This window comes from Oryza sativa, chromosome 5 (assembly GCF_034140825.1).
Source record: "Oryza sativa Japonica Group chromosome 5, ASM3414082v1".
Taxonomy (NCBI): Eukaryota; Viridiplantae; Streptophyta; class Magnoliopsida; order Poales; family Poaceae; genus Oryza; species Oryza sativa.
The window spans coordinates 22970820-22995680 of NC_089039.1; the positions used below are offsets into that span (position 1 = coordinate 22970820).

At 43.1% G+C, this 24861-nt stretch overlaps 3 protein-coding genes and 2 long non-coding RNA genes across 10 annotated transcripts; 2 read left to right on the forward strand and 3 right to left on the reverse strand.

The window, feature by feature from the left end:
• The first annotated feature begins 2882 nt into the window (after positions 1–2882).
• LOC4339045 (putative respiratory burst oxidase homolog protein H) lies at positions 2883–7755 on the forward strand. Of its 2 annotated transcripts, XM_015782560.3 has the most exons (15): positions 2883–3374; positions 4175–4337; positions 4414–4462; positions 4556–4669; positions 4742–5164; positions 5237–5623; positions 5707–5802; positions 5908–6023; positions 6100–6202; positions 6322–6410; positions 6516–6666; positions 6747–6896; positions 6987–7115; positions 7206–7284; positions 7365–7755. In XM_015782560.3, exons 1-15 carry the CDS (start codon positions 3074–3076, stop codon positions 7472–7474), a joined length of 2460 nt encoding a protein of 819 aa, XP_015638046.1. In that variant the 5' UTR covers positions 2883–3073; the 3' UTR covers positions 7475–7755. The 2 variants fall into 2 exon arrangements, with proteins under 2 accessions (XP_015638046.1, XP_066166921.1); XM_066310824.1 differs by having other exon boundaries at positions 2930–3374; positions 4414–4669.
• LOC112938947 (uncharacterized) lies at positions 6243–11519 on the reverse strand. Of its 2 annotated transcripts, XR_010741596.1 has the most exons (3): positions 11392–11519; positions 7011–7136; positions 6243–6642 (listed from the first exon to the last, which is right to left on the reverse strand). It is a non-coding gene; the product is annotated as an uncharacterized lncRNA (long non-coding RNA). The 2 variants fall into 2 exon arrangements; XR_010741595.1 differs by lacking the exons at positions 6243–6642; positions 7011–7136 and adding an exon at positions 7893–8112.
• Positions 11520–12657: 1138 nt separating this feature from the next.
• Positions 12658–15980, forward strand: LOC112939091 (uncharacterized). Of its 3 annotated transcripts, none has more exons than XR_010741692.1 (4): positions 12658–13035; positions 14680–14912; positions 15287–15412; positions 15517–15980. It is a non-coding gene; the product is annotated as an uncharacterized lncRNA (long non-coding RNA). The 3 variants fall into 3 exon arrangements; XR_010741691.1 differs by having other exon boundaries at positions 15112–15412; positions 15517–15875; XR_003242565.2 differs by lacking the exons at positions 12658–13035; positions 14680–14912 and having other exon boundaries at positions 15001–15412; positions 15517–15875.
• Positions 15981–17020: 1040 nt separating this feature from the next.
• Positions 17021–18889, reverse strand: LOC4339047 (uncharacterized). 2 transcript variants are annotated; one of them, XM_015783391.3, is made up of 3 exons: positions 18145–18889; positions 17867–18046; positions 17021–17767 (listed from the first exon to the last, which is right to left on the reverse strand). In XM_015783391.3, exons 1-3 carry the CDS (start codon positions 18568–18570, stop codon positions 17399–17401), a joined length of 975 nt encoding a protein of 324 aa, XP_015638877.1. In that variant the 5' UTR covers positions 18571–18889; the 3' UTR covers positions 17021–17398. The 2 variants fall into 2 exon arrangements, with proteins under 2 accessions (XP_015638877.1, XP_066166480.1); XM_066310383.1 differs by having other exon boundaries at positions 17021–18046; positions 18145–18650.
• Positions 18890–21469: 2580 nt separating this feature from the next.
• Positions 21470–24861, reverse strand: LOC4339048 (protein NETWORKED 2A). Its single transcript, XM_015782753.3, has 2 exons — positions 24270–24861; positions 21470–24148 (listed from the first exon to the last, which is right to left on the reverse strand). Exons 1-2 carry the CDS (start codon positions 24361–24363, stop codon positions 21633–21635), a joined length of 2610 nt encoding a protein of 869 aa, XP_015638239.1. The 5' UTR covers positions 24364–24861; the 3' UTR covers positions 21470–21632.

Below are 24861 nucleotides of genomic sequence, written 5' to 3' on the forward strand. Positions count from 1 at the left end.
TTTTGGTGCTGGTGTAGCCACCACCAAAATTTACAATTCCAACAAAATCGATTGGTTTTCACAAAATTTCATGGTTTATAGGGGACTTCGAATGGTTTTTAAAACTAAACAATAAACCCTATTGAAATGGGTGGAACTCCTCGAGTTTTCTCACATAGTAGTATTGTGAACCCTTAGCCACTACATGCAAAACCCATGCTCGAGATTTCAAAGGGAGAGAGAAGGGGAGGGGGTGGTGGAATACTTCTAGAAATTAGTGTAACTAGAACTCACTTATGTGCTATCGTCACCAACTTATGATTATGTTTGGGGAGCTCAAGATTAAAAAAAAAGCAACTAGTGAGTTCGTGAGAATAACGTTGGGGTTTTTCCATTTCTGACTTATAGTTATTTATTTGTAATCTATAATTATTTTTATATATAATTTAGATGAGGATTTAAATTATCTGGAGAAACTAGAGATGCTATAGTTTATATGAAAGAAGTTACTCCATCCGCCCCATATAATATAGATCTAAAACCAGATTAGATATAACATAGTACCATAAATCTAAATATACCTCTTGTACTATGTTATGTCACATTCAATTCTAGATTTCTATATTATAGGCTACTCTCTCCGTACCATATGAGTGCCATTACAGCATATAAGCTTTGTACGCATAGTATAATTCTTTTTCTCCAATTACCTCCCATTTATTTTTTTTCCATTCTTACCCCCCTTAACTACAGATCCACTCTCAATCATTCACATTTAGTGAGAGATATTAAGGTCATTTTCTCTCCTTAATAATTTTTGCTTTGAACTATCAAAAACTCAAACAAACCGCGTCCCGTTTCATATCCATTACACTGCGGGAAATTCAGGCCCAAACAAACCCAGCACGAGCCGAAGCACAAGGACACAAGGTAAGAAGGCAGGAATAAGTTCACTTTAGGTCCTTCAACTTGACGTTGAGTTCAGTTTACATCCTGATACCGCAATGGCAGAGAAGTGGGGAGATGAGGAGGTAAAAATTAGTCACTACATGTGAGTCCTATTATATCTGGTATTGTGGTTTAGGGATGAATTTTTGACCAGTCAAAAAATCTAGGGACCTAAGAGTAAGTTTAATAGTATAGCCAGCTACAAGCTCCAAACCATCTATAATCAATTTAGGGTGTGTTTGAGGATAAGGGGATTGAGAAGATTGGGAAGATACGCAAAACGAGGTGAGCTATTAGCTCATGATTAATTGGGTATTAACTATTTTAAATTTAAAAAATGGATTAATATGATTTTTTAAAGCAACTTTCCTATAGAAAATTTTTGCAAAAAATGCACCGTTTAGTAGTTTGAGAAACGTACGTGCGGAAAACGAAACAAACAAATTCACTCTCTCACCCTCTCGAACGCTGCCTTAATAGCCAATTCATATAATAGATACTTATAAGGCCAGTCCCAACCCAAAACACTAAATATAGTTTCCATAAACTCTACATCATCAAGAAACTAGTACCAGACACTACCCTTTCAATGCAAACACCACTATTCCATACTTAAATTTAATGATACTTATCTCACATGATGTCTTGGATGTTGTGTACAAACTCTTGGTTTCCTTCTCTTTCCTTCTTTATTCACTTGTTACATTATTTTTTAATTCTAGGTGGCAGCTTATTTAATGCTATGGACATCATCCTAATCATTGAGCTGGGAATAGCCTAACATAGTACACAATTAATACCTAGTCCCACTTGTCATACGCACATGTATCTTGAAGTCCGTGCTTCAGCTGGCTACAAATCTATAGCCCGCTGCTCTTCTCTCTTATCTTTTAGAGCAGGTACAATGGCAGACTATTAGCCAACTATAAACATATTTTAATAAGATAAAAGATGAGAGAGAAAAGTAGCAGGCTACAGATCTGTAGCCAGCTGCAGCACGGATTTCAAAACGCAATATATGTATGACATGTGAGAACATATATTAATAGTATAGTAAGCAACTATTGTATAAATTGGCTATTAGATCGGCTATAGATAAATTAGAGCTAGTAGTGGATTATACTATTAAATTTGCTCTTATCTTTTTAAAATATGTTTATAGCTTATAGTCTATTGCTGTACCTGCTCTAAAGTGACCTTAGGACAGTCCCAACCCTCCACCTAGGATGGTGTTTATGGCATTAACTACATTGCTATGTAGGACTTTTAGCTTATGTGGCACTATATTAATTAAGAGAGAGAGAGAGTGAAGAGAGGAAGAAACTGAGTCTCATACAAGACACAGTTTCAACACGAGAACTTATGCACTAGACACTATCAAGTTTTTAATTGGGAGATAATAGTGTCTTCATAATAGATGAAGAATAAATATAATCGGTAGAGAAGAGAGATGATGAATTTATTAATGGACCACTTTAAAAAACCATGGGTTATAGAGTGTAGTTTCTATCGTAAAGTTTTATTGACATGGCACCATAAATACTACTTATAGATACTGTGGGTTGGTATTGTCCTTGTTCAAAGCAGGCAGACCACGGGCCCACGAAGCCACGCCGACCAAACCTCTGCAGAAACAGAGGAAGAGGCGAAAGAGCGGCTCGCCGCCCGACAAATCCCCTCCAGGCCTCCATCCACCTCCGCCTCGCGCCACCTGTGACCCCCTGCACGCCCCGTCACCCGTCACCTTGTCCACGCGCGGCGCGGCTACACTGCACCTGCACCTGCACCTGCACGCAGCACGCGCGCCTCTGCGCCCACCCATGGCTATAGCCAAGCTAGCCCACCCGCGCCCGCACGGCCGCACTCGCACCCACGGGAGAATTCCCGGCCGCGCGGCGCGCGAGCACCAATCTAAAATTGGCACGGCCTCTCCCTCCCCCTCCCCCCCGCATCCCGCGGCGTGTCCTCTCGCCTTCTGCCTTTCCTCCCTTAGCCAGTAGCCCAAATTTACACCGCGCCATTTCTTCATTGGCCTGGAACGACGACGACCACGTACGCCATGGCGCCCGGGGCCACGCTCCTCCTGCGGTGAGGGCACCCACCACCACCACCAGCAGCAGCAGCGGGCTACCTAGTTCGGATCAGGATGGCGGGGGACTACGTGGACGTGCCGCTGGGCGGCGGCGGGCAGAGCACGCTGCCGCCGGTGGCGCCGCTGAAGAAGCAGCCGTCGCGGCTGGCGTCCGGGATGAAGCGGCTGGCGTCCATGGTGCCCGACACGATGAAGCTGAAGCGGACGCACTCCAGCGCGCAGCCGGCGCTGCGCGGCCTGCGCTTCCTCGACAAGACGTCGGCGGGGAAGGACGGGTGGAAGAACGTCGAGAAGCGGTTCGACGAGATGAGCGCCGACGGACGCCTGCCCCAGGAGAGCTTCGCCAAATGCATCGGTGAGTGCTCCTGCACATGCCCCCATGGTGTTCTCCATCCTCCAAAGTGATTAGTGATTCACCACAGCATGAAAAGAGAGACGGTGAAATTGCATTGTTAGCAAGAACACATCGAAAATTGACAAGCTTTGTTTTCCCTGCAAAAAAAAAAGGGGAAAATGTTGTCAAAGCTTTTGTGCATGTGATGGAAAAAGGGGAACAGTTAGTAGATGAGAAATTGGTACAGATCATTCCTAGCTCGTATGTCGATGGTGTTTGTCCAAAATTTCAGCCATTTCAACTGTTTAAGCAGCCAGCCTCCTCCTGCCATCCATGCATACATGTTTGCAGCACTTCTTTGATAAAGTATACATAATCATTCCTATTCACAATTTTATTTTAACAAAAAACGGAGGAAAGAAAATTGGAAAATTTAAGAGGATATAATTGGTCGACCACGGGTTGCACAAAGTTCAGACTTTGGCCCCCCCAAATATAACTCGGAGACAATACTTACCACGTAGCAAGAATAGGATATACTTCCTCCGTTTCATAATGTAAGACTTTCAATCATTGCCCACATTCATATAGATGTTAATGAATCTAGACATATATATATGTGTATAGATTCATTAACATCTATATGAATATGGGCAATGCTAGAAAGTCTTACAATATGAAACGGAGGGAGTACTCGTGCTTACGACATTTTCTTTTAAAAGAAGTGTAGTCAGGTAAATAAATGACATCAGAATAGCAATAAATCCATCCTCTGTATATAAATTGAAGCTCTAAGCTTAGAATGCCTCTGCAACTTAAAGGTATGGCGGATTCTAAGGAGTTTGCAAGCGAGGTGTTTGTGGCATTGGCGAGAAGGAGGAGCATCAAACCAGAAGATGGGATAACAAAGGAACAGCTGAAAGAATTTTGGGAGGAGTTGACTGATCAGAACTTTGATTCACGACTACGAATATTCTTTGACATGTAAAGGTCTACCTTCCTTGTCTTCAATGGAAAAAACCTTATGACTTGCCCCTTGATGAGATTGCTTTGCAATCAGGTGTGACAAGAATGGTGATGGGCAGCTTACAGAGGACGAGGTCAAAGAGGTCAGTTCCCAATCATCTCTGAATTTACCTTTTTTCCACAAAGCTTGTGGAAATGATCTCAATAAGAATTTACCTTTCTCTTTCCATATGCAGGTTATTGTGTTGAGTGCCGCAGCAAACAAACTTGCCAAGTTGAAAAGCCATGCTGCAACCTACGCCTCACTGATCATGGAAGAGCTGGATCCTGATCATCGCGGTTACATTGAGGTACCAAGACATGAAATTATCTCCCTTTTTTTTGACAAACAGCAGCATACAGATATGCTTGTCTCAATGCAGATTTGGCAGCTGGAGACGCTACTCCGTGGTATGGTGACAGCCCAAGGGCCTCCAGAGAAGGTGAAGCTGGCTTCAGCAAGCCTTGCAAGGACAATGGTCCCTTCCAGTCACCGGAGTCCAATGCAGAGGCGTTTCAACAAGACTGTTGACTTCATCCATGAGAATTGGAAGAGGATATGGGTGCTCTCCTTGTGGGCGATCCTCAATATTGCATTATTCATGTACAAGTTTGTGCAGTACAGTAGGCGGGATGCATTTCAGGTGATGGGCTACTGTGTCTGCATAGCAAAGGGTGCTGCCGAAACACTCAAGCTGAACATGGCCGTTATACTCCTCCCGGTGTGCCGAAACACACTAACAAGGCTCCGATCAACAGCACTCAGCAAAGTCGTACCATTTGATGATAACATAAACTTCCACAAGGTACACGTGTGGAACTCTTTGCCATTTCCAGGATTACACAGCCTGACCTCTTTGTTCTGATCACCATATCAGGTTATCGCACTGACGATTGCAATTGGAGCGGCTACTCATACTCTTGCTCATGTAACCTGCGACTTCCCAAGATTGGTATCATGTCCAAGGGACAAGTTCGAGGCCACACTGGGGCCTTACTTCAACTATGTTCAACCAACATACTCATCGCTGGTTGCAAGCACTCCAGGGTGGACTGGCATCCTCATGATCTTGATAATGTCATTCTCGTTCACACTTGCGACACATTCGTTCAGGAGGAGCGTTGTGAAGCTTCCATCACCACTGCACCACCTTGCTGGTTTCAATGCCTTTTGGTACGCCCATCACCTACTGGTGATTGCATATATCCTCTTGGTGCTGCACTCCTACTTCATATTTCTCACCAAGCAGTGGTACAATCGAACGGTATTTCTCTGGCATATGTTTGGCACAACTATTTCTTTTGTGAATTCAGTGGTTGTGCATAATATTGACGCTTGTGTTTACAGACGTGGATGTTCTTGGCAGTTCCAGTCCTCTTTTACTCCTGCGAGAGAACTATCAGAAGAGTTCGTGAGAGCAGTTATGGGGTGACCGTCATCAAGGTAAGCAACATATTTCACATGAATTGCACGATGAGTATTTTCAATTTATTCTAGCTTCTAAGTGTACAAGAATACCATTAATTGACTATCAAATGTGCCATGCAGGCAGCAATTTACCCTGGAAATGTGCTCTCTATTCACATGAATAAACCATCAAGTTTCAAGTACAAAAGTGGGATGTATATGTTTGTAAAATGCCCAGATGTTTCGCCTTTTGAATGGTACCATCTGATCGTCTCTGTCCAAATGTCAGTGTTTATCCAGGCTATGGATTAATAGATTCTTCAATGCTTCCAGGCATCCCTTCTCCATAACTTCTGCACCTGGAGATGACTACTTGAGTGTTCATATCCGTACATTAGGTGACTGGACAACAGAACTTAGAAACCTATTTGGGAAGGTCAGTTGAGCAAACAGAAACAAAAAGAAAAGGAGAATAGTTCAGGCATAATGGGAGCTTATGCAGTATTTATATGCTAAATTAACAAAGTTGCTAAAGGGTTATGCTAATTCATGCAGGCTTGTGAGGCACAAGTAAGTTCCAAGAAGGCTACACTTGCACGACTTGAAACCACTATCATAGCAGATGGTCTGAAAGAGGAGACTTGGTAATTATGCCCTGTTTGTTTCATATTCTACATTCATCTACTTTTTGAAGGAATTTCTATACAATTGTTTCACTAATCTTCCTGACTTTGGTTCTCTTCATTTAGCTTTCCCAAAGTCTTTATAGATGGTCCTTTCGGCGCACCAGCTCAAAATTACAAGAAATATGACATTCTTTTGCTTATCGGGCTTGGAATTGGAGCAACGCCTTTCATCAGCATACTGAAGGATCTCCTGAACAACATAAAATCCAATGGAGTAAACTGCTTAACTATAGCAAATTCTTTCTTATACAGTAAACCAAGTGCATAATATCTAAAGTGAATTGGATTCAACAGGATGTGCAAAGCACGCATGATGCTGAGTTAGGCTGCACCTTTAAGAGCAATGGGCCAGGAAGAGCTTATTTCTACTGGGTCACCAGAGAGCAAGGTTCCTTTGAATGGTTTAAAGGCGTGATGAATGATGTTGCTGAAAGTGATCATGATGTACTACTCAGTCTAACTGCTTCAGTGCAACTTCCATGTTCTCTCCTTCAGATTAATAAATAGATACTAACATAATCACTCACTATACAGAATGTAATAGAGATGCACAATTACCTGACAAGCGTGTATGAAGAAGGAGATGCAAGATCAGCTCTGATTGCCATGGTCCAATCACTTCAACATGCCAAAAATGGTGTGGATATCGTCTCTGGCAGCAAGGTTTTTCCCACTTCTATCCTCCTGCAAAAATAAAAATAAAAACTAAATCACATGTGCAAAATTTGATTCAATATTTCTCGCTTTATGCAGATCCGGACACATTTTGCAAGGCCGAACTGGAGAAAGGTATTCTCAGATCTGGCCAATGCCCACCAGAACTCTCGTATAGGTCAGTTCTATGTGATAAATCTCAAGTGATGGTTCCTAGTTTACAGGATAGCAATGCTGAGATGTTTCATAAATCTGCAGGCGTTTTCTACTGTGGGTCTCCAACACTTACGAAAATGCTGAGGGATCTTTCACTAGAATTCAGCCAGACGACAACGACTCGGTTCCATTTCCACAAGGAGAACTTCTAAGACCAGACCAGGAAAAAAACACCAAAATAATCGCAGGCGCTCTTATATAGAACAAGAAATTTTAGCATCGGTTAGCAACTCTTTCTGTGTAAAGTTCCATCAAGAACTGGAACATTGGTGTACAAAGGTACGTGGGCATTAGTTAGTGCTGCTGCCGTTTATAGATGGAGGAAAAAGAAAGGCATGTATTTTCTGAGCAATTTGATTGTTTCTTAGAATGTACTAGAAACAACGTGCGGCTTTGCCGCGCCCAATTTAGATTAGGCCAATCTATTTTGTCAGTGGCCTTGTTTAGGATCAATGGTTTTTTTTCTTAACATATTGAACCAAAAACCTAAAGAAATAAATTAATAGACGTTGGGACTTGAGATCAGAAGAGGAAAATAAAATGTTCTTGAACAAGAGCAAGAAAAAGGACTCAGTAGAACCATTGGCAGGGGATTTATGTATTTGACAGGTGAGTATTAATTACACCATTGCTAACATGAAAAAAGAGTGAGAATCCCTTATGTGTCACTCCAAATTAACCGGTTCCTTTATATGCCCCTTCAAATTGTCTCTTCCTTTTTATGCCACCGGTTCAAGTTTGTCCTCCCTTTTATGCCATTGCCGTCACTCCACCGTCAGTTGACCGTTAACTTCATAGTAAAAAGACACATTTACCATTGAGAGTTGGTATATAACCAATGATAGGTATTTTAGTACTAATATATCTACTGGATACAACATATGAAAATTGATTTTGTTTTTCAATCACATGCAATTTTAGCCATCACTATCACAAACAAATTTTCAATACAAGTATGAAACATGCAGCTTTCCAACAATATTTTTATTACAAAGAGCATTTTCCACTTGTTCTGACAAAACTTTGTTCACTCAAAAAGGATTTAAAAAAAATTAGTTATGATTTTTTTGAAGTTTACACATTTTTTAGTTGAGATGGCATATTGGTCATTTATGAAAAAAAACTAATATTTGACTAACAGTCAACAAATGCTATAGTGCTGGGAGTAGCATAAAAGGATAGAAAAACTTGAACTAGTGGTGTATAAGGGAGAAGCCAATTTTGAGTGGCATATAAGAGAACTAACCAATTTCTAGTGGCATATAAGGGATTCTCTCAAAAAAGAAAGGAATGCCTTGAATGGATGCTTTGTCAGCGTTAAATTTTGCAATTCCAATTTGTTTTTCTTCCGCATTTTTGAAAAGAAAAAAATTATATATTAAAAGAATACACAAAAAACGCCTACTTCGATTGGTTAAATATTGCATCTAACTGTACAGGTATAATAAAAAGCAACCTTACAAAATCTTCATGGCAATGGTAGAAAAAATTCAAATGTCAAGTACTTCAGAGGTCAAATTAGACAGTACTTCAGTACCAGGCTAGGAAAATAATCAAAATTAAACATTTAATAATATGGTTCCTTATCAACTTGAGCATGATCACTGATCTTGTTGCCTAATAACATGATTGGTTTTTTTTTATTTCTTCAAAATAATGCCAGTTCAGTTTTAGAATTCAATGCTCAGTATTCAGTATCATGTCATTGCATGAATAGAAGAGTACGCAAAGAGACCATTGCCAAAATAAAAGAAAGTGCATGAAGCTACGATTAATCATGGTACTAATTCAACCATACTTGAGTTTCGACAGCACTACAATGTATGAGAAAGATCTCCATGGGCTATTTATTAGTTTACAAATTTATTAAAATTACAAAACGATGCATGAATTTCCAGCTTATTTTCCACTTGAGTGCTGAGAAAATGCAGAAACAATCTGTAATATAAAGTAACATAATAATGCTAACGACATAACAGTTCTAGTACCAATTTCTGCTCTCTGTAATATGAATTTAATTTAATTCTAATATCTAATTGTTCTCAGATATGACATAGTTTCTGGAATAAGCTTTATTCAGATCAATTGAAGGCTGCAAGACAATGAGTTCATCGACATCAGTTGAAAGTCGAATATGTGCGCACAAATTCTAAAGTCCAATGAACCAAAGTAATGAAAGTACTTGTCTTCATTTTATCCCTCCAGATGTCTATAAGAACTCTGGAAATCCTTTTTTTAAAATAACTTTCACTTCTTATTCTCTAAAGATCACGTTTTGAGTGCATTTCAGTTTACACAAAGAGCCTGAGGAATTGATTATTCGTTTAATAATTTGGTATAGCGTTTACCTCAAACATGAGCAGAATATGCTGGTGCCTCCTAATCCTCTTGTACCAGTAGATTCTTAGTAGATAAATGATTGCAAAGAAGCCTGGTCTTACGTGTTGCACATTGTAACTTATATATGCAGCTGAACTTTACCGTAGATAAACTTTACCGTTTCTTTTAATCTTTAATCTTGCACCAAGTAAGCAAGGATTCTCTCTCATTCATCTAAGTATCTAATCACCATATATGTTTTTGCAGTTCATGTCTACATAATTTTTATTTGTGTCATTTTTTTTTATTTGTGTCATTTTAAAATTGTACATGATAATTGGTCCAAATCAGTAAAAAACTCTTGATATGAATTGTATCCCCAACCTCATCTTACCACTTAAGGTTATCATGAGATAGCCCCATCTTGACGTTTGCTATTTTAAACTTCTGAAATTACATACAACAGATAGGCAATTTACCGATTTAAATTCAGATGGTTACAAAGAAACCCAAGAAACTGACAGAGACTACATTTTGGTCTAGGAGCATTCGCATGGCAACATATTAATAAGCATTATTAAACTCTCAGTGGTCACAGACAAACAACATGATGGATTCACATCATAGGTTCTACTAATCGTTGGCAGATGACATTGTTGAACTATTTTCCACTAATAAGCATTACAACGAACAGGCAGAGTGCAGCAGGGGATAGTAGTTTGCAATTCAGAGGGGTGAGACGGTGGATGACCTGGAATAGCCGATGGAGTAGGTGAGCCAACCTGGAGAAGTCAATGCTGCGATGTGGGCGGAGGCGGCGCCTCGGCTGCCGGTGGCGGAGAAAGTGGACGTTGCGGCTGATGAGGAACACGTGGAGAGCGGCGACGCACCAGAAAATCATGGGGGCGAGGCAGCGCCCTCGATTCAACGACCGCGTGCCGGCAGCAGGGCGGGCTGTTGGCTCGGGATCGGCAGCCGCCCGGTGACAGCGAGGCGACGGCCGCGGTGTGGAACGAGCGGAGATTGGAGCCTTGGCGGCGGATGGGAACGGGTGACGAACGAAGTATTTACTGGAGTATGGATACTCTACTCTTTTGCATTAAACTCCCTCGAAAGATTATATTTTACAACAAGATCCACCGCACGATATATCACCGTAGATGCGTGATCTGACGGCTGTGCGCGAGGGACCAAACCCATGAATCCAGTCATGCCACGTGGCCTCGCTAATTGCCCTCTGATTTGTACAGATTTCGATAGTACAGATTTGCAAGCAATGAGACTGCTTCTTAGAAGAAACGAGAGAATGAGATTTATTAGAATATTGTGCGTTTTTGAAATACTTAAGCCCTACTGGAGTTCAAGAATCTCCATAAGGCCGTTCGATTTCCACAAAAAAAAAACGAAAAAGAATTCCAGCATTCGCAAGGCTTACGTCTTGCTCTTGCATTCTCCAGGTAGGACCGTGGGAATAACAGAAAGTATCGGATTTCCATTTCATCCTAAGCAACCAGAAACTCAGGCCTGCCTGCCCATCCATCAGGTAATCGTCGACTCGTCGTAGCCTCTCAGGCTATCACAATCTTTTCCGAGCCACAGAGAGAGGCGCGAGGCCTGTGCGGCATTTCGCCGAGCAGATGGCGGTATGTGAACGCCGCGGCGGAAGAGGGTGATCGTACGATGATGGAGCGCGCGGGAAGGGAAGAAGATGGCTAATGGAGAGGAAGTAGAGGAAGGCTCACGGCTTTACCTTTGATGCCGCCGCCTTCGCCGGCGGTGGAGAGAAGCGGCCGGCCGCCCGCCGCTGACGCGAACGGCGAGAAGGAAGTTTGGACGGCGGCCATCAGGCTCAGCCACACGATCAAGTTTCCGCGGCCCAGATCGATCGAGTCGGCCCGAGTAACGGTTAAACGGAGGATTTTTTGCACGGAAGACCCTATACTAAAATAGTCCTACCGTTTGGGACCTCAAATCCCGGATCGCTACCAACGATAGCGATCCAAAATGGACAACTACCAGCCGACCGATCAGGATTGAACGCCTTAGATGGAGAGCTACGTCTACGAGAGGTGGAGGTTATTTTGCATGGAAGGCCCTGCACTATTGTACGATTTACTGCTTGATCCCCGGTTTTGAATCGTACAGAACCATACTCATTTTTTGGAAGGGTATTTTTTACCCGGCCTCTACATCTAACATGATATATGTAGCTTTTTTTAAATTAGAAACTTAACATATTAAATAGGGAAGATAGCCCTCAAATAATCCAATCTAAAATTTGTTTCTATGGAGATTTGAACACCTTGGATGTGTTGACGAAAAATCCACGCTTACTAACTCTGATGACTCTAGGACTTAAATTTTTTTGACATTAACAGTGCTACTCATATCACTACAACCACTAAGCTACTTACCCTACTCATGTACTGTATGTATATGTATACGTATATACACACTTACGTATGTATAGGTATATACGTATATGGTATACTCCCTCCATGTACTTTTGATAGTCATATTTCATCTTGACACACAGACCAAGGATAAGTAGTTTTACTTATCATTCATTTAAGCATGCTGCTAGTCATTCATCGTAAACAAGCGATTCATTAATATTACCTCCGTCTCAAAATAAGTGCAGCCATAAGTTTCCGCGCCCAACTTTGATCGTCCGTCTTATTTGAAATTTTTCTATAATTAGCATTTTTGTTGTTATAAGATGATAAAACATGAGTAGTACTTTACTCGTGACTTGTGTTTTTCAATTTTTTTAGAAAATTTTCAAATAAGACGAATGGTCAAAGTTGAACGTGGAAAATCATGGCTGCACTTATTTTGGGACGGGGGGAGTATTTACATTTCTCAAAACCCATGTAGCCAATCATATGTGTAAGAATGAAGAGTCATGCATTAAATTTGAGAAAATCATTAAGATGATAGGTTGTTGGATTGAAATAAAACTATCAAAAATAAAATTTTCGGTTTTGGAAAAGTAGGTAGAGCGAGTACTTTCCATGTACAGTAATCGATTTGCGGGCTTTCGTGGGCCCAGGCGACCAGATCGGCCGGCGGCGAGGGGGACCGCATCGCCGTGCTTCTCCGTCGCCGCCGCACCACTTCGCCGAAGCTGGAGGCGTTGGCCCCCGCGCGGTGGCGCCGGGGGAGGGCGACGGCGGCGGAACGCCGGCGAGAAGCGCGCCGCTGAGCCGTCGATCGAGGCGCCCCCGCGCAGCAGTAAGTACTACGCCCTGTGCGTTGCGGGAGGCGGGAGAACATGGCTGCGGCCGTGGAAGGCACCGGGCGTCGACGTCTGCTGCGCCAACCCCGGCGGCCGCATCCTTCTCCGGCGGGCCGGCGCACCGCGCGCCGCAGGCAGCCGGTTGGTGGGGAAAAGGTATACCGTATACCTGCTGCATGAAATCTCCTTTCCTCTAAGAGCCGAAAAATTCACTAAATTACACTACAGTTCTGAAATCTGTAGCAGCATTTGTACGGTAATGACATCGATGGCACTGACAAACAACATTTCAGATTTTCATCAGCTTATATCAGATTGCATAGTCTCTGAGGCGCACCAATGCTGACATTACAATCTACAAATCACTTTCTGATTTTTGATTTGCACGTTTGGCTGTCGTATGGTGACGGCATCAGGAGAAAGAGCACAATACCTACACTACACTTCACTTATACAACACTAAGTCACTAATCCTAGTACTTATACTGTGAAGTTCGTTTGACCGTCCCAACAAATATTGGAAAGACATCCACTCTTAAATATATATTTTTGTCCAGCAGAACATTCTTCCTAGAATAAATTATCTGAGACTAGCCACTTGGCAGTGGGGGATCCTGAATTGGGTGTCATGAACAAGCCTTGCATGATTTACCATTTGGTCACAGGGACCCCTTTTATGTTCTGATCATGCACATTATTATATTTGAATTTTAGGTGAATATTCCATGCATCTTTTACGTATGGTCTCTCCACTTCCGTTGAATACCGCAACACTTTCTGACCTTATTCTCAAATAAAACTTCATTCAGCCCTGTTTAAGCTTTAATTGGACCAATTGAAATGAAGAATTTCCAATTTCCGACAGAGATCTGTCGAGTGCACAAAGATTGTGTATCCTTATCGTGTCCACAATCAAGAACTAATAATTGTAATTGGTGAAGGGTTAGTAGGCCAGCTCCTAATTTTCTTATCAGAGTCAACATTAGCATCCACAGGCACTTTTGTTCATGCCATGTGTTCTTCCCTCACAATCTCCTTATGATTGATTTGTCCACGGGAGAATTGCCATCACTTCGGTTCTTGCTTCATTTCTTCTCTGGGTAATGGAATAAGGTGTGAGTGAAACACCTCACATGATGCCTTTCTTCTCCCTCCACTTGAGAAAGCAAATTGTTCCTGTAATTTGAAATCGGCCGGCTTGCTGAGTTGCTGACTGTGCTGGTAATTACCGGCAACATGCTTTGCTCCTAGCATTATTGATTATCTTGTTTTATTTTTTTTTTCCACATCACATAAATGAAACAGTGTTGGGAGTTAAATTTACTAGCACAGGAGCCAACTAATCTTGTACCAGGCACATTCATCAGAATTATATATATGCAGGCTTAGGCTACACAAAAGCTTGTACTAAACAGTACTACTAGTTAGACTTGTCATCATAGTGAAGTTAACAAAGTTATCACTTATCAGTGCATCGTACTTGGCATTAGCGGCCGACAGAGAATCCGCCAGCCACACTCCCCACCTCTAGGGGAGGGGAGTGACAGTCAAGTATCCCTTCATTCTCCCTCTACAATGCAGCTCATGCATAGCCTTTTGATGGAAAAGCAGAAATTCCAGAGAGGCAGCAAGAGCATACCATTTTGATTAGCTCACCACTGGCTCTCCTGGTTGCCCTAAAGTAAGAAGTAGTGTAGTACACTTTTGTAGTTTTGTTGCTAATCTATTCGGCTAATTCCTACTATATTGATTTTGGAATCTTGTGTTCTTTGGATTTACTTACCTTTGTATTCCTGCAAGGGTCAAGTGCTCAGGGGCGGATCTACAGTATAAGCGTCAGTGTCAAGCGACACCGATGACTTTCGGCAAAACCTATAACAAAACTGCTTATCCATATACTATAACACTATGTTCTAAGTATAATTAGCATACTATGACACCGACAGACACGTTATGACACCAACAAACTGATTTTCTGGATCCGCCACTGCAAGTGCTGACAGAGTTATTGCAGACTCGCAGTCCGTCTTCAGGTACATCTGAATTGTTTACCCATTACAAACATGCATCAGAGCTTTCGATATTTATTGCATCATGTACTGAAAATTTTCTATACATTAGCGTATGGTACATTCTATGACAAGTTTAAGTTGCTGATACAACAATAGAAGCATTGCAACTTTTCATGGAATCTCATGACTAGTGACAATAAGAAATATCTTAGGACTGTAGGGAGACGAGATAGCCGTATGCTAGTTGCAAGAGGCATCGGTTTCATTCATGCAACATTGGGCCGACTGTAAAAAGCTTACTCATTGCTCTTCTCATCATTGAGTCACAATGCTTGGATTCCCTCTTGACCGATCTTTTGATATCATGGCAACCTCTGGTGCTGCACCTTTGCCAGTTGCAAACAGTTTGGAGGGTAGTTCTTGGTCGTCCATTACTTCACTGAAGATTCCGAAATCCAACAAAATTCAGGCCGTTCTTCAGAAAGAAGCAAGCACTGCAGAGCTGAACTCTGCTTCATTGGGTGCTCTTCATGCCATTTTTAAAATTTCTTTATAGGCTACATATCTAGGACAACTCCTGCTTTATTCTTGATGATACTCATTTGCTGCATTTGAACGGTTTCAGATGGTCAAAAAGGAAGGCTGCTGAAGATTGGCTGCATTTGGGCTCTTAGGAATCGATATGTGCCTGCAGAAAGATCGGTCAAGATTATTCCTCACGGTTAATGCTGCACTGGCTGTTCATTTGGTTAAATTTTGCTTGATAGCAGTAGGATGTTTAGAGCTGCCAGCTTCAGGCTTCCGTAGTGCCGTGTTCAAGAAATCAGTGTGTTGATTCTATGACTGAAATAGTTTGCAAGACATGGATAGTATATAGAGAAAATGTCGCTGCTTTTGCCAATCGCATCATCAAGGCAGCAAAGCTATTCCACTATCTTGATTCTATGACAGTTGAAAGAGATATAAGCATCTACGTAACTTAAACCGTGTTATTCCAGACAGTGTAAGCACCAAGATCTCCGATGGCCAAACCGGCCGTGTGACCGTATTCGTACCAAATAAAAACAGAATTACTTTTTCCTCGAAGAATTCGTATTGGTAGATTAAGATAGTAATAAATATACAATTTCAGGATCTACTTTGGTGGATGTTATTTTCGATGTTCCCCTTCTCTGGGTTTGGTGTTTGTACTTTTATTTTTCTAAATGAAGTTAGGCAGCTTCTGCCTTTGTTTTTCAAAAAATAAATTTTACGGTCCATGTGAAAGTACCGAGAAGTTAAATATCAGAATCTACGACATACTCCCTCCATCTAAATAAAGACAAACTCGGGCTATATATCTAAACATGATGTAGCAAGGATTTGTTTTTTTTAGACAGAGGAAGTATATAGCACTCTCAAGATGGAGATGGCCAGGTGCATCTCCCATCTCCAGGATGACAATCGACAAGATCAAACCTCCCTAGAAAACCATAGTGGCAAATCTGCAGAAAAATGAGGTGCCACACTGATTGAGCCAAGCCAAGGTTGCCATGTCAAAGCACTCCTATTGGTAATCACAGATGTCTACAAATTCAGAATTAGGGACGTATAGCACTTGCAAGAAGAAAGATATCTACCTGCCTCGCCTGTGTTACTGCTATCAGAGACAGTCAGACGGTGACCGGCACCTTGTAACTTGTTTAGAAAAGAATAATGATAAGGAAATATCCCCTTTCAGACATCTCATTGGTTAAATTTTTAATTTTTAATTGTTTGGAAATTTTTTTAAATTTTAGATTGTTTGGATTCTCCTGATCGGTTGAAAATGCTTGGACTCCTATTCTGTGTTCACAACTGCTTACATTGTGGATAAAAATTTAAGTCTTAAAAATGCTTATATTTGAGAACATGGAGTACCAATGAAAGGCAATTTGCCATATGTAACAAGACAGGAAATTTCCGGCAGGCAGGTACACACACCCCTTGGCTGATTGGCTCAGTGAGCTCCTGGGGTCAGCTACTTGCCATTGCCACTTTGGCAGTGAAAAAAAAAACAGAGAGAGAAGAGATTAAGCAAGCATGCCACGCACTAACCACAGGGGCGACCAACATGAGCCGCCACTAACGAGCAAATTGGGAGCAAGACAAAAGTTGCAGCACTCAAGACTTTCTTCAAATTTCAGGTGTGACAAAGCAAAACCATGGCCAAACTTCTATCGGAGAAAGATATCAAAGTAGTACTAAATGCCTACTAAATTGCTAATCCTGACCACACAAAAACAACAAGCTGGTTTTTCTTGGCTTGGTTCACGAGAGGGTCTATTTCTTTTCCCTTTTTTTACCCTTCTCTTTTCTTAGCTTCTATAACTAATTTAAGGCGAAGTTACACTACGGCGACAAGAAGGTCAGCGACGCCACTCCGACCACCGCACTGTCCACGGCAGCCGCCGCTCGGTTGCCTCCCCCCGCCTTCCTTGCACCTGGCAGCGCCAATCAGCTGCTGCCGGCGTGTGTGGCCGGACAGGTCAGATCAGCTCAGGGTCAGGTCCCTGAGCACATGTCAGCGATGCTGGCCCACAGCACAGCTCGTAGTCCTCGTCGTCGCCGTCGACGGCGACGTCGAAACCAAGCTGCTGCTTCTGCTGCTGGTGCTGCCAATTGGCCGCGCCAGCTGGCGTTCCCCACCACTGGCTCTGGCTCTGGTTGTCGTAGCAATTGCTGCTGATACTGTTGGTGAGGCCGCTGTAGGCGCAGTATCCATAGCCATTGCCGTACACCTCGGTGTCCAGGCCGGCCACCGCATCGGCCTCGGCATCGGCCTCGGTTTCGGCGTTCCTCGCGAAGCGGCCCTGCACCCTTGGCCTGCTATCTGCCAGCGTCTTCCTGCAGGCATACTGGAAACGGCCAGGGGATGATGATGATGATGAGCTACAGTAGCTGCCATGGTCAATTGCTTGCAAGGGAAATGGAAATGCGGTTTTGTAGGCCAGTACAGTGATCTTCTTGTGGAAGTTCCTCTGTTGGCGCTTGACGCGGTACCTCTCGATCCTCTCCTTGCGTTCCTCGGCGCTGTAACGGCCCACCTTCTGCGAAAACGGGCCGCCGACCTCCTGGATGCAGATGTCACCTGAAAACGGCGGCGGTGGCGGTGGCGATGGCGGTACATTCATCGCCTGTTGTGCATCAGCATAGGGTTAAGAAAGTGAATTTACCAAAAGTGTTTGTTAATGGCTACAATTCCAGCTTGAGATTTGGGTTGGGGTTACATTACCTGCAGGTCGCCGGTGCTGAAGACACGGCGCAGGGTCCCGGAGCTGAACTCCAAGAGATCGCCGGAGGATGATGAAGTGGAGGAAGAAACAGGTGGGAGGGGCTGCAATTGGCAAGCTGGAGCAGACGAGTAAGAGAATGCGGCATTACTGTTGAGGAGGTCAGACAACCGGTGGTGAAGGAGGGAGTGCGAGCTGGTGCTCCTGTGGATGTAGAAGGAAGGGAGGGAAGAGTAGTAGGAGGGAGGCGGCGCCGAGCCCGCAACATTGGGAAGAGAGAACATGCTGCCCTTGTCGTCGACGAAACCGCCGCCGCTGCCAGGAATTTCAGTTGGAGCTGTGGGCAGAGCCGAAGAGAAGCTCAGTGCATGGTGCATGGAGGAGTCACTGTAGGTTGGTGGCGACGAGGAAGAAGAAGGATGGAACATGGCTTTTGAACTGTGGATCCCTTTGATGTGTTGGGAGGCTTATTGCAAGTGAAGGGGATTGGTATAAAAAGACAAAGTTAAGTGTGTGCAGTGTATACTATGCACCAAAGGCAGTAGGGCCACTCATTTTAACAAGGGCATAAAATTCCTAACATTACAGCTCTAAGCTAATAACAGCCAACAATCATCAAGTCAAAAGGATTATCAGATGCATGAATAAAAGATCATCATGTCTAAATAGAAGATATACCATGTCATGTACACCTAAAATGATCATTTAGGTGTACACCTAAATGATCATTTAGATGCAATTGTACTCATGTCTAAATGATCTTTTTTGGGGGGAGTACGCATAAGACTTGCATATCTTTGTATTAAGATGGTATATCTTCTATTTAGATATGATAATCTTTTATTCATGCATCTGATAAATTGAAAAATGATCATTTTTCAAAGATAATACAACTTGAAAAATGATCATTTAGGTGTACATGTCTAAAAAGATCATCATATCTAAAAAAGATCATTTAGACATGTACACCTAAATGATCATTTTTCAAGTTGTTACACTAGATCGCACCCACCTACCAAGTTTATATACCGTGGACGCAATTTACTCTAAAATAAAATATGTATGTGTTACTGTGTGCTCCAAGTAAACAATATCAGGCCTATTTGATAATCAAATTTGCCATTGAGAATCACTATCATGTTTGCTCATCTACTGTTGAGCTGTATGGCAAGGCAAAGTTGTCCCCCTTTCTATATAGCTAAGACATTGGAAATGTAGTTGAAAAAAAGGACATTGGAAACGAGAATATTTTCCAACAAAGCAAAAGATGTTCAAAATCTAGCTGCTTTGATAAAAGACTAAGAAGCATGCTGAATTTAAGAGTTGAAGAATGAACAGGTGTCAGACCCATAGCTAAGGAATATGCTCCAACCATACATGTATTAAGAAAAGGAAAAGGTGCCATCAATCCTTCTGTATTAAGAGATGAACGAAGGTACAGAAAACCATCTGCTACTGCTATTTTTGTACGTGGACCTACCGCGAGCATGTATATACCGGTGATCTTACCAGGAATGGTAGTTTTGAAATCTTCAATCAAATCACAAGCTCACAGCAGTCACAGCCTGAACTTGTCCCTCCCTGATACACATGAGAAATAAGAAGCTCCTACCTTTTTCTAAGAAACCTACTTAAAGAATTCCATAGCACATTTTCAAGAACTAGGAAACAGTGGACTTCAATTATTTTATTTATGTATTGCACTGCACATATTTTTTTAAAAAAATAAAAGAGTTCAGTGAGCCAATTATGAACAGAATTTGGGACAGTAACAAGCAACAGGTTTCAAATATAAATGCACAGCTCACATATACTTTGGTCCACGAGAATCACCAAGGCAACAGGACTAGCAACTAACATATGGAGAAGGGATAGAAAGGTGTAGAAGACATACTGTAGTTGATATCCGTATACTGCTTGCTACAAGGAAACTCAAGCCCGCCTTTCTCAACTTCCAAAGGTTTCAATTTTAATCCTTAAACAGAGTCTAGAGGTTTCCCAGCAGTCCTATCTTTGATTCTGTACAATGAGATCCTGGTTCTGTAGCCAACATGAAAGCATCACTATTGCAGCAATTTGCAAGAGTTCCATCTAAGGTTGGTGTCATTTTCAGATATCTGTAGAACTATCCATAATTAGATATTTGACTATAAGAAAGTAAGAAACAGGAACTTACCACAATACCACTCCAAGGATCAGAAGAGCTTTGAGAAAGCTGGTGAGCAGACTGGAAAACTAAACAGTTCCCCCATAAAGCAAAGTAGCACACTATGCATGGAACTAGAAACAGTGAGTGTATTGTGGATAGAAAAGGATTGGTCACATCTGATAATTGACAGCCCATTTGTCTCCTCCTAGAAAATCTTACTGTTCATAGACAAGTGAACGGCCAAGGTAGTTTTAACTTCATACAATGCATTTTGTATCATTAATATCAGACATACCTGATCAAATCCACCCAAGGTAAGACCAAAGACCTAAGACTTGCAGTAAAACTATTAAGAGACAAGAGCATCTAATGAAACAAACAGCGTCCACCATTATTCCATGAAAAAAAAGGTGCTACAGAAGAAACTAAATAGAATTTCAGTAGCACAAGAAACTTACAGTTTCCTTTTTGTGATGTTAACATGTCAAAATATGAAATTTATATTGAATCATGACATGAACCATACTGTCAAATACAATAAGTCAATGGACACTATTGTCAGGCAACCTGCCACTAGTTGAATCATGCATGCAAGAAAGGAATTGCTACCCAAGATTTGACAAATGAACCATTTTGCTTGGTACCATGCAAAAAATCATAAAGTTCGAAGAAAAAAAAACATGTGAGAAAGGCGTGTGGGCCTGGGACCACACATCATTTTCACATGCAAGCCCTCGTTTCATTCTCACATGCAATAGTATTTTCCAATTCACACATGTTTGAGATTGCACTTACCTATGTTTTCTTAAATTGGAAGGATATTGTGCATATCAGCAATTCTAAGTTCTACAAGTTTGTGCACAGCAAGAAATTTCATTTGATCTGAATTTCCATTCATTTGCCACATGCCCACAATACACAGACTAATTTCATAGTTTCCTAAACATGGCTAGAAGATTAACAATGTCATTAACTCATGATATGATACACTTGGGATATAGCAAAATAGTTGTACCACTATTTTATATAGGCATTATCAACTTGACCTCAATTTGGCAATTGAAGGCACTAGAATAAGCACAGGTTCTCCCAGTAACAGGAGAATTATAATGAATTTAACATGATACATTTCCATCAGGTTTGGTTCTGGCAGTAAGGTCAGATAAGCAAGCTAACAATGCAGAAATGAGCGGACAGGGTGAACCAAATTTATATTAAGAGATGCAGGGTTCTTTACATTTAAGGTCTATGAGAAACTGCATATACCACAAATCAATTGACAGGTACACTGAGCTCTGTTCTGTATTAATTGACAAAAGAAAGTTGATGATCCAACCATTCTCATCTACGACCAGCCCTTGAGCCACTGTGATGCTTATGCACCCCAGGACCCATGCATGAAAAGAGTGATGGTTTCTTTGGCTTCGTGCCGAACAGGAAAGTTCTAAGGGGAACTCCAGCTTTCGTTGACAGGTTACGGAAGTTTTGCTGAGCTCGGTTGCTTCTTGCTATAGATAATTCAAGATTTTCTCGGAGCTTCAAGAGCACCCTGCCAACCTCCACTTGGAGACCTCTTACATGGTCCAGCCCAGCTTCTAGCTCTTTAGCGACTTTGTTATTCTCTTGTTTCATATTAAGCACCTCTCCTTGGAGTTTTGCAGCTTGGAAAGGGGTGAAGTGAACTTCATCGCTTTTATCCAGAGTTGCGATCTTTGATATCTCCTCTTGTATGCCACAGAGTGATGAGAACCTGTTCTCTAGTTCTCCTTTTAATAGCACATTTTTTTCTATCCAAACTTGAAGATCTGTGTTCAAATCCCGGAATTTTTTTTCTAGAACAGCTGACTCCAGCTTTGCTACCTGATAACTGATAGGAACTCCATCTGCACCACACTGTGCCTGTGCATCAATCAATTTATCCATCTCAGTTTTTAGCTTGTCAAATGATGTTTGGAAATTCCGTATTTGATGATATGATGTGCTAAACCTCAACCAAAACCCCAAGTTATTCTCCAACACCCTGTCAATCTCTGCTCTAAATTTTTCCTCGGAAATTGACGAAGCAAGTTGCTCTTCAACTTGGCATTGCTTCATGTACTCCTCTATTTCTGCAATCTCTTTGTCTTCGGTGACAGGAGTGGTGCTTATTTTGGAAGTTTCTTCAGACTTGTCCACATTCTCAGGAGCAGGGGCATTCATCTTTCTCTGCAAAGAACTTAGCATGCGCCGAAGAGAGTGAATCTCCTCATCTTTCATTGCATTGGCACTCTTCAGATCCTTCAGCTCTGACATTGACCTTGAATGGTACTCTTGATTTGTCTTCTCAATTTCTGACAGCTTTTGCTCTGTACCCTTGTAGCTCTGAAGGACAGATGCATACCCCTCTAATAAAATCTTGTCCTCACCATCAGATCCATTTGTGTCAGGATGTTGCTGCACCAAAGGACCCTCGGAGCCTTTATCTTGTTTCTCCACTTCATTCTTTGAACCATCTATTGAGTCGGATGTTTGTTTCTTGGCATACTGACTTGTTACCTCTGAATCTTCTTCTTGACAACTTGACTCTTGGGATGAATTCATGAAACCACTGTTTTGGGGCTCAGGTTCATGTAATTTTTCTACAAATTCAGCAAGTTCACTGCAGGCTGCATTCATTTCTTTATGAATATTCTGTGTCCCATTTTGTATGGAGTTTCCAAGATGTTGGACTGCTTGCAAAACCTCTTCAACTTGCTTCAATCTGTCTACCAGCTTACTGGAATCAGCAACCAAAGCCGACTTCTCTTCCTCCAAGGCTTGCAGGCACTTGTGAAGGTCGTCTATCTCAGTCTTCATTCTATTGATCTGAGCATTCTGTGAAGTGGTAGCAAGCTCTAGGTCGATTACCTTCTCCACAAGTCGGTCAACCTTATCTGCTAAATCAGTGACCGATACCCCTGGGTGCAATTCAATTAGTTCTTTGACCTTTTGGCATACTTCCTGCAGGTCAAACCTGATCTCATTCTGAACAGAATCATCAACATCCCCAGATGGCATTGCATGGATGTATTCTTTGTCACTGTTATCAGGTTCATCATTTTGCGTATGAGGCTGCCCACACTCAGCTTTGAAGGTATCAAGCTTCTTCTTTGCTTCAATGAATCGTTTAAACTCAGTTCTTGCCTCTTCAGATGATCTACGTTGCTGGTCCTGTAAATTAACCAATGTATCCTCGCAAGACACAATGGCTCGTGCAGCCATCAATGCCCGGGCTTCATTGTCTTCAATGGCCGCGCCAGTGCTAAAAGCATCCTGCAAGCTGCAAACTTCATCCTGCAACTCCACCACCTGCTTCTCAATGTCCAGATACCTGCCCAGCGCGCTGTCATAAGAGGTCTTCAAGAACTCCTTCTCAGTCTGCAGCACCAGGATTTGCTTTTGCAGCTTGTCGATCTCCTCCTGTGCATTTTCCTTGTTCATGTGGGAGGTGATCCTCCGGTGCATCTGGGTCCTCTTCGGGACCGGGCTGGTTCCCCGGCTAGCGCCGCGTGACCCCATTGGCAAACCTTCCAGCGCAGGAAATTTGAAGTTGCTGAGATCGATCCCGGATATCGCCTTCTGGAATCCTTCCCCATCGGCATCTTGCATGGAGAATTGGATCTGGTCCGGGAACGCTGTGGCAATGGTGTGGTTGGCCTTGTGCAGCTCGCTGGATATCCGGTCATAGCGGTCAGCCAGCGCCTGGTAGGACCTGAACATCTCCTCGACGTGGTTGATGAGCTCGGGCCGGCTCTTGAAGTAGAGCTCCGCCTTCTTGCCGAACGAGTCGCCGTCCGCTCCGATGAGGTTGAGCATGGCCTTCACCCTGTCCTCCATCTCTGCATACACACACACAGAGAGAAACAAATTAACCCAAACACGGCACCGTCACCAACATGACCGGAAGATTCTGCAAACGCGCATTTCGCCGAACATGCGGGGGGTGAACGAGACGAGTACCGTGGAGGGTGGTGTCGAGCCACTTGGACTGGGTGGTGCGGATGTGCGACGCCCACCACCAGGAGTAGGCGTTGCTCGCCGCGCGCTGAAGCATAGCCGGCCGGGGTCACGCCGCGCCGCGCCGCGACCGCCCGACCCCCCCTCCTTCTACTGCTACTACTACTACCACCACCACCCGCTCTCTCGGCGAGGCGTGCCGCGCGACGCGACGCGACGGACGTGGGGTGGTGGCTCCCGCGGCGCGCCCGTACGGCACGAGGCGAGGGTTGCGGTGGTGGCGAGACGGCGAGGCGGCCGGAGGAGAGAAGGGGCGAGGTTGGGGTATTGGTGGTGGTGGTGATGGCATCGCGAAATAGGAGGCGTGGGCATGGTTAAGCCGGCGGGCGGCTGGGCGCGACGCGCGCGGGGGGCGGATGGGCGGGTGGGGGAGGATGGATGGACGCTCGCGCGAGAGAGGCGGAAATTACACCGGCTTTAACGCGCGGGCGGTCGCGGGGGCGTCGGCTACCGTGGCGGCCGGAGGGCGATGCCGCGATGGCCATGGCAGCCGCGCCCGCGAGCGAGGGAGGAGGCGGGGCGCGCGGCTTACGGT